General features: G+C 43.8%; 1 protein-coding gene across 10 annotated transcripts in view; it reads right to left on the minus strand.

The window, feature by feature from the left end:
- The window catches only part of sox5 (SRY-box transcription factor 5), a 208,746-nt gene that overhangs the window by 37,949 nt on the left and 160,797 nt on the right, over nucleotides 1-10,000 (minus strand). For all 10 annotated transcript variants that reach the window (XM_068307074.1, XM_068307073.1, XM_068307071.1 and 7 more), the window contains one exon: nucleotides 1,547-1,633. In XM_068307074.1, the coding sequence (XP_068163175.1) occupies nucleotides 1,547-1,633 (87 nt within the window). The remainder of the gene's footprint in view (nucleotides 1-1,546; nucleotides 1,634-10,000) is intronic.

The raw sequence follows: 10,000 nt of genomic DNA on the forward strand, positions 1-10,000 counted from the left end.
AATGTTGCTTCTCAATAAGGCTGATGGAGCAGTAGGAGGCAGCTCAAAATCACTTTGTTTCCCACAAAAAGCTTTTCAATGGAATTCGATGGGGGGAAAAAGTCAAGGGATGCACTGACAGAAGACAGTAGCGCACAAACACACACACACACACACTCACACACACACAAACTACTTCTATAATGCACATGACCTCCCTTGCATTTTTTCTTCCCTTAATGACAGGCACAAGTACAACACACTCACAGACACACACACTGTTATGTAAGTAAGACACACACAACTGTCATCGACACTTGTACATGCAGCTCCCTGCACGTTTGCACACACACACGCACACGCACACACACACACGCACACACACTCATACATACTGCTGATATTTCTACCCAGCTGTTGGTGTGTTGTGCGCTAAGCGGGACGCCCCTACACAGAAATGTCAGCGCAGCAGGGAGCTGGGAAAAGGGGGTTTGATCAATGGAGCCCCCCTCTCGATGGCCACGCCGCTTCGCGAGGCTCTTTGATTACATATTGCTTTGCTTCCTAATGAAACTCAATTATTTGAGAATGACGGCTTTGCCCTGGAGTTACGGGGAATAAAAGCACAGACTCTTTCACCCGTTTCTGCTGCGCTTTTACATCTTTTCACCTCTTCTTTCCATCTTTGGGTTTTGTGGCTGATTCTTGCCTTTACATATTCACAGTGCAGCGCTCTTATTAGCATTTTTTCTTTTCAGTGTTGATGTGGTTAAAATAGGAAGATTAGCACGGAGATCATCGACACACAGCTGAAGCATCGAAGCAGAGGTGTTGATGACTTGGTGACACGTCAGTCAAACACTTAATGAATCACTTGATTCACTTCGTCTGTCAGTTCACTCAATATTAGATTATTCCAGATGTTTAACCTTTAACCTGTTTATCCTTGGATTCCAGTCCCTTTACTTAAAGGCTAAGGGCCTACGTGTCTCATTACTATTTTCAGGACAAGTTTACTTCACTACAAATGAGTGTTTGTATGATCTGGTACAACTGGTATGAAATCCATGCTTCATACAAACTGTTTCCCCACAGTGTATAAATGAATTAGTTGGTACAGCAAAGTTTTTCTATTCCAATGATATTTGAATTATGCTGATGGTAAAGTCTTGGCCTTATGGACCAAAAACATTTTTGACTACTCCTGTAGATTTCCTTAGGCTCAGTTCCTTTTGGATCAATACATCTTCAATGTAAGGAAGTAAAACGTTGCCATGGCATCACTGAGTTATCTGTAGGCTACATTTGACTCCTGACTTTTTTACTCTATATCTGGATATTTTGGCAGATCTGCATAAAAAACCTTTTTGTCTGTACTGTAGCATTAGATATGGACAACTAGCGTGTTAACATTTGAATAATGATATTAGTCGGAAATATATGAGGTGAAACCAGCCTTTTAAAAGCAGATTTATGGATCTTTTTCTCCTTAATGGAAACCAAGGGTGCATTATTTCCATTGAAAAGTTTAAATACCTGAACAGGTAAGTTCTGTTCTGTAATATACCTTTAATCTCGCCGATGTGTCCTGAGCCCATCGCCAAAAGTTTATCCTTCCATTCCTTTGACAACAGCCTTTCAATGGTGGGGGCTTCTGTTTAAGGAGGGAGAGAGAGAGAGAGAGAGAGAGAGAGAGAGAGAGAGAGAGAGAGAGAGAGAGACAGAGAGAGAGAGAGAGAGAGAGAGATTTAGTTGGCTGGCAAACATGACAATAAAGCTCATTTGAAGTCCATTTGCTGTAATAAAGGCAGCAGCAGCTCAGCCTAATGGCCGCATCAGCAGGAGAGAGAAGGAGAGAGAGGCAGAAAGAGAGAAGCTGATAATCGAAAGAGGGGAAATCTGAAGAACAAAAACAAGTGAGCAAAAGGGAAAGCGAGAGAGAGGCACTGCAAGATAAAGAGAGAAAAGTAGAGGAGAGAGGGAGAGAAAGCGAGAGGCTTTTTCCCTCTCACCTGCTGCTAGAGAATCATTAGCCCTGTGGGCCCAGAGACAAAAAGGGCCTTAATGCACCCACCACAATGGACACATTATCAGCTAGCGCTTTGTTTTCAACACACACTCCACAGACCCTTAGACACACAAACACACATACACATGTATCCGCAGAACCACTAATTATAACCCAGACTAGGGGAGGCAGGCACACACACACACACACACACACACACACACACACACACACACACACACACACACACACACACACACACACACACACACACACACACACACACACACGAGGGGAATGGAACGCATCAGAGAACATACATGGACAGAACCAACACTAAATGTGTGCATGTATACACTCAGCGGATGTCTCTCACACACATATAGACAGGCTGCCATCAGCCTGACTGTTATTGACATGAAATGATCAGACAAAGGAAGACTGGAAGTGTGAAGGAAGTGGGTGAGACGGAGGGAGAGAGAGACAGTACTCTATTTACTGGGAGCCATCTGCACTTGGGATGTGAGGCCTTGCTAAGGAAAGAGGTTTTACACTTAGAGTGGGGAGATTAACCCTGTCAGCCAACGCAAACACATACTTGAATGCACAAACAGCCGCAAAACACACAAATGTATGCATGCACAACACATGCACTTGGAAGGAGCTCATACATATATATCTTCACACACATTTTACGCACTGGCAACTGCTGATGGCAGGCGAAAAGTTTGTTGGTGACCGGATTATTTTAGTTATAATGACTGATTTAAGTGAAAGTCTTAATCTTATTGGTATGAGACAGCTTGGCTGCACAAACACACAAACATTCACACACAGACGAATGCTGAGAGATGTCCGGTGTGTTGAGCTGAACAGCTTAGTGCTTTTTTCTACACTAAGTGAGACATGAACATGTGCACACACAGTTTAACAGATCATCTACCCAGGGAGAAAAAAAAAAAAAAAAAGCCCACATTTCTTTATTTCTGCTTCATCTCGATTTACTTTCTTCTGCGATGGAGTTGGGAGACGAGGATGAAGAACCACCTGGAGATTTCCACGACTTAAAAGGACACATGATTGTATAAAAACGAGACACACGCAAGAAAGACTCGAGACGTACCAGCTCCTCTGGCACACACAAACACAGGTGTCCTACATACTGTTCTTAGGTTTGTGTGTTTGCCCCAACAGCCCCCCCTGAGGTCTGAATCAGGTCCTTTCCTCCGGCTTCAAGATCATAGAATTCACGCTTCACTGATTCCAATGGCCACAAAAAAAAAAAAAAAAAAAAAAAAATTATATATATATATATATATATATATATATTCTTCCTCGTCCTTGGCCTTGACGGTCAGTCCTTACGATTTTTGACACTGCCACTCACAAACAGTTTTGGTGCCACGTACCTCATGCTTCCCTAGCACTTCCAGTCAGGAGCCGCTGTAGCCTTGAGGGAATAGGTGGTGGTGGGGGGTGAAGGTAAGAAGAGGAAAATCAAAGGTAGAATATGTTGCAAAAACGGTGGAGAGAAGAAACGTGCATGGAGAGTAAGTAAGAAGAAGAAAGTGTGCTCTTGTGTTTTTACCCCCTCCTGACAGCTGTCTCACCATCACCCCAACAGGTGCTATTAGCCCATGGCACTCCCCCTCTCCCCCTCTTCCTCTCATCTCTCCCTCCAGCCCCCTCTCCCTCAACAATGACAGAGGCTTTTAAGCCAAAGAGCTTTGACAAGTGAGAGGGAACAACAAATGGCAGTGTCGCCTGTTCTCTTTCCATTGCACTCCCTCTCTGTCTCCATCCCCTAGTTATTATTTTTATTTATTAACTGGTCTGCAGTTATTGTCCCCAGTGACAAGCCGTGGCCACTTTAACTATTAATAAAAAGCCAAGAGGCTCTTTCATTGTGTGGTGGATGGCAAAAAAAGGGAGGAAATGGGCAGGAGGACTGGAGAGGGGAGAAAAGAGGAGAAGATAAGAGAGGAAGAGTTTCTGCTGCTTTTAGCGAGATACTGATTGGGGAATGAACACACCCTGTCACCCATGATAACTAGAAATATTCAAACTTTGTGCAGCAGTTCAGAGAAGGGTTTGCAAACCCTGAAATGTCAGATGATCTCCACCATTCTCTCACGCGATTTCTTCTCATCATGGATGTTTGGCTATTGAAATATCTCAACCTGTCACATGCATTTCCTTGTACTGTTTCAGAGTCCAATATGTGACCACAGTTGCCCAATAAAATACAACATTATCAACTTCCCCCGATGCAAATCAATTCTTTAAAAGCTCTTTCCATTTCCCATGCAATCAAGGATTTATTCGATTGAGCCACGCGGATGGAAAAGCACGTGATTTTACGCTCTGTAATATTTCATCAGATTTTCATAAAACTCACTTGACAGTTGGATGGAAACCCGGCGAACATCTACTACGCTCATTGAGGCCAAAAATCACATAATAATGACAGCATTAGACTTTCCGTGAAGATTAGTGAAGATACTCCCTGTTTTTCTGACGTATGGGTTGTATTCACTTGTGTGTGAGGTAAGCGGGTGGGGTTTGGTACCCACACAGGGTGTGGGATACATATTTGGATGGGTGGGGTGTTGGGAGCTGAGCGGGAGGAAAGACACCTGCTTGAACTTCTTGACTGAAATGAAAGAGTGATGAACTAAGAAGAAGAATGGGAGAAAGAAAGGGTGTAGATCAAGTGTGTGTGGAAAAAAACCTCACAAAATTCAGTTTTCCATTCATTTTAAGGTTAAATAGTGCCTAAGTTGGAAAAAAAATCACCACATTCACGTTATCAGTTTGTTCCAGCTCCCTTTTCTAGCTTCACAATGTTCATAAGAAAGAAAGAAATGCACTTTATTGATCCCGGAAATGGTTATTTTTTCACTCATGGTGTTATTTTTTAGTAAATTGAGACATGCATATACAGTATGTGTGTAGAAGCCCCTGAAGTAACCACACACACAAGGGGCCTGTAGGCTTGCAATATATACACTGAGAGGGAGAGTGACGGGCAGCTCCTTTGGTGCACCCTGAATAATAAAATCCAATATTGTTTATTTTTTATTTCTGTTTCTTCAAATCGACAGAATGCTTGGAAAACGGCCCTCTGGTGGGTCAAGGAGTTTTAAGTGCTTTCTAAAAACCTTATTAGGATGGAACTTCCGTCGTCATATTTTCATTTGAAAACACATGAATCCATCTGAGAGTGACGCTCTCAGTCCCGTCCCACATGGCTAAGAAGGATTCTGGGAAAAGCAGAGGGGGGAAAACGCTGACAATGACTCTGGAATCGTTGGCTATTATCTTGGCTCATTGGCTCAAACGGAGTCAAGCTGCTGCCCTGCAGCCGAGCCAAAACATCCCCGTCCACCTGCCGAGTACGGAGAGAAAACCACAGTGTGTGTGTGTGTGTGTGTGTGTGTGTGTGTGTGTTTGTGTGTGTCAGAGCACGCCAGAGCGAGCTTTCGCTTCAGAAGCTGCTGGAAGACGGAAGGAAAGAGAGGGAGAGGGGCAGACAGAAAGAGAGAGAAGACTCAACTTTAGTCCAGCCTGCTCCAGCCAACCTCACAAACAATACCAGCTCTCTCTCTCTCTCCCTCTCTCTCTCCCTCTGTGTCTCTCTCCCTCTCTCTCTCTCTCTCTCCCTCTGTGTCTCTCTCCCTCTCTCTCTCTGTCTCTCTCTCTCTCTCTCGCTCGCTCGCTCCCTCACAATTTCTATTTTCACTCACTCAGACATTTTGCCCTGAGTCACCACAAGCAGCCAGCTCCATTTTTCCTATTATCTCATAATTTTGAAGCCTGTAGACCTTTAGAGGGAAAAAGGGAGGGATGTATGGTGAGGAGGAGGAGGAGGAGGAGGAGGAGGAGGAGGAGGAGGAGGGATTGTGTAAAGACAAGAAGAGAGAGAGACAGAGAGCAAGAGAGAGAGAAGAGAGAGAGAGCCCTTGGGTGCACAACAAAGGGACCTCTGTGCCAGCGCCAGGCCCAGCCGGGCTCAGAGGAGGGTGGAGGTTGGAGGAGGAGAAGGAGGGCTCACAGGAAAGGGCCTTGGCTTGGGACCCACGCCCGGCCCTTATTTCCCCCCAAAAAACAGGCTCCACATTGACTTGGACCTTGGCAGACACGAGGAGGCTCCGACTACTCTCTCCCCCTCTCCTTCTTCGTTCTCCTCCTCCTCGACACTCCTCCCTCCTAAACTGAGCAGGGGTCACCATTGAATAAGCAATTATACAAGCACTGTTGGAGTTTGTCTAAGACTGCCACCCCGAACACTGAAGTATTGAGATGGAAGGAAGGAGTAAGAGAGAGAAAGAGGAGAGTGTGTGGTGACTTCTGTGGTGGAAACACATCGGCGTCAGTGATGGAGACAGAAAATCACACAGGTTTACACATGTGTTACCTAAAAGATCGACAGATCGGATTGGTCCAAATTTAAACGACATTCCTTCATAAATTATAAATACATCTTTTTTTTTTCTTCTTTATCTGGGAAAGGCACTGAAAACCAGTGCCAATAAAAAAAATTGGCACTGGTTTTAGCCTGCAAACACACTATTATACTTTTCAATAAAAAAAATCACCTGATGCAGCAACATTAACCGTTCCGTGAATAGTTGATAATAAGCTGTTAAAGAGGTGGAAAGAGGAAAAAGTAGCGTTACTATTTAAATAACATCAATTGAGTCTTTCAGGAGATGAAGTGAAACATTTCATCTTGAACAGACTGGATCATCTGCATGATGAATATCTTCAAAGACTCTTCAGAAAATCTGAATTTGGTATACGCCTCTTCACTTATTTAAGCCCTCTTGATATCGCAGGTTTTGCCGCGCCGTCTGGATATCCCCGGCACGCCGACGGCACCAACATGCTCCATTACAAAATGATGATGTTGATATTTTGATGATCAATTCATGTCTGGTAGAGATGGGCCATGTGTCTGGACACATTTTCATTGATTCCTTTTAAAGACGGTCAAATTGTTCCAAAGCAAGCAAAAAAAATAAATTAAAAAAATAAAAAATTGAGGGGCTGTGCCAAGATTATGGTCTGTCTCCCTCTCTCCTGCTGTAAAAAATAAAAACGATGCCGTATACGACTGATAGATGGAGAGGGAAACGTACCAGGATGAGCTCAAACGCGCCTTGTTCCATCATCACCGCTAGGTTAGCTGCTAACAGTGTAGTTTACTGGTTTGGAAAAGGTTTGACAGGCCTTTGGGTGAAGACCAACATCTCCCTCCTCCTCCTCTTCCTCACTTTAACACTCCCACTGAGGCGGAGAAGGTATAGGTGTGTGTGTGTGTGTGTGTGTGTGTGTGTGTGTGTCATCCACAGGGACTTGCTGCTTCAGTTAATAATAAAAACCCAAACACCCACATTGAAGGAAACATGACAGAATCCTGAGAGCTAAGAAACTTCTTCACCTTGGAAAGTAAGTTAAGTTTTTAGGTGAAACAACATGGGACATATGGTTCTCCCCACCCCCACCCCCCGAGTATTGTGACAATCACAAACGTATTTCAGCACATGTCAGAGAAACACACCTGTGAACAGAAAACTACACAAATAAAAATATCACTTGCCAAAACACCTAAAGGCTAACCGGGACGACGGCTTTAATTTAGTTTATTTAAAGTGAGATGAAGGTGTGGTGGCAAGAAGCTTAAAAAAGGACAAATTAGCGTTTTAACAACCGTGAGGAAAAATATTAAAACGAACTGGATTCAAAAACAACAGATGAACTCAGATCTTATTTTTCTAATATTAGGGATAGTAAGGATGTATAGCGACGTGTTCCCATTAAATGTAACTTTCCAAGAATAGGCCACAGCAAATAAAGCATAAATTTACGAGGGTGTCACTCAACAATTTAATAAATTGAAAATCCATTTAACTGAATACAAAGTTCTGCCCTTCACTCCACTGCCTTTCCCTAACAGATGGTGTTGTGGGTGCTTATGTCCAATTTGATTTGAACCAAACCCTCAGCCAATTTTTACACTGGCATGAAATCTCGGCGAGCCAGATCCACACACTGGCAGTCAGAAATAGCAGCGGCGAGGGCGCGACATTGTGAAAGAATGATGAAGGGCAAAATCTGGAGCGACATTCGAGAAAGTCGGAGAAAAACTTTCCTTGTTGTTTCATTTTGCTTGCGTACCGCTTTTTATTTCTTTACTTCTCTCTCTCTCTCCTCACTTCTGCATGTTGTTTGTGTGCCGAGCTGAAGAAATTAGCGATGCTATCTTAATGCTGTGTTTTTGCAGGAGACAGAGAAATGTTCCTTTCACGGACACACACACACACACACACACACACACACACACACACATACACCATTTTCCCAATTGCCACTGTGACCTCCATTATCATTAAATGGTGTTTGATAGCATCTAGACATTTGAATCCACTGTGGGCTAATTCTGCAGAGCTCCTGATAGTCGCTGCCACTGCACCTTATTACGGACAAGCTATGGGACTGAACACAGATCCCATTTTCATTTTACTGCCTCATACTTTACAGGCTGAAGAGACCACATGTCAACTGTGGTACTGATAACCACCCCATACTGGCCACTAATTGCCTGGTTAACAAACACAGCCTCATCAGGGACTTTTGAATAGATAATAGAGGTTCACCGGCAAACAATGTGCACGCTGTATTTAAAAGTCAATGCAGTCACTGAGGATCTTTTTAAAAGCCGCTCTGACATATATATAGTTCCCAGATGCTGCTTGTCAGGTGGAAACCTTGTAGCTTCTGAATGCAAACTTCAAATGCAAGAAACGTTTTAGAATATTTTTTTTCTACAGAGGTCCAAGAGATTCCTCAACCATGAGATTGATCATGACATCTACCAATTAAACTATAAAACAAAAAAAAACTTTGATTATATTTTAAGCAGTAATTTTAAATTATGCACAGAATTCAAATGTAATTTACAATCTGTAAATGAACCAATTAAAGAAGCCAAAAGACACACACACACACACACACACACACACACAAATCCAATTCTGCATCCTTGACCAGGATATCAGGGTGAAGGGAGGGTTAAACAGTCGGGGCCAGCGGTCCCTTAATGCATGCACATCTCCTCTTGTCAAAAGCATCCTGTTGAAGTAGGCCAAGGCATGTGTATCGGTGTGTAACCGTGTGTGTGTGTGTGTGTGTGTGTGTGTGTTGTGTCGTACACAGTGGCTACGCTGCTGTAATGGAAAATGACACTTGCAATCTGTCTCGTGGCAATAACCCCTCTTCAGTGCTCTTGTCTCCACTCCACGGTTTTGCACAGGCTCGCGTGCGCGCACACACACACAAACACACACAAACACACACACACACACAAACACACACACACACACACACACACACACACACTCAATGTCTCTTGTCACCGCGGCAGCCCCTGGGCCGTCCTTGTCACTGCACAGCTTTATTGCATCACTTTAACGTGACAACAAAAGAAGACATTGTGCATGGGGTCTGCAGTGTATAGGAGGGGAATGGGCCCACGCATTAACTATGAACACACACACACACACACACACACATACAGTGTGCAGCATTTTCTTGCCAGTCGTGACATTTTTCGTCTGCCTGTCAAAGCAATGACAGAGACAGACAGAATAGCAAGACACTCCTGACACAATAATGTTGCTTTACATGCTGGACGCCTATTTAAACAAGGCTGAGCTGTGACTTTAACCTCCCCTGTGCTTGTTTGTGTGTGTGTGTGTGTGTGTGTGTGTGTGTATAAGTGTGTGTGGGAGAGAGACCGATGGGCAAAGGCTGTTATTTCTGAAGCTATCATAGTTTTGGCGCCATGTTGTCCGTTTGATTGACAGTTGGCCTGGCTTTAGAGTGACTTTGCTTTGTCGGACGGCGGAGGCGGGACCCGCCTATTCCAGTTAGCACGGATGCTGTTGACAAGCACAAACAGACGCACACACTTCTCCCTCTGTTTATGCGTCTGTTTGAGTCTTGATATTT

Source organism: Antennarius striatus, chromosome 22, assembly GCF_040054535.1.
Source record: "Antennarius striatus isolate MH-2024 chromosome 22, ASM4005453v1, whole genome shotgun sequence".
Lineage (NCBI taxonomy): Eukaryota > Metazoa > Chordata > Actinopteri > Lophiiformes > Antennariidae > Antennarius > Antennarius striatus.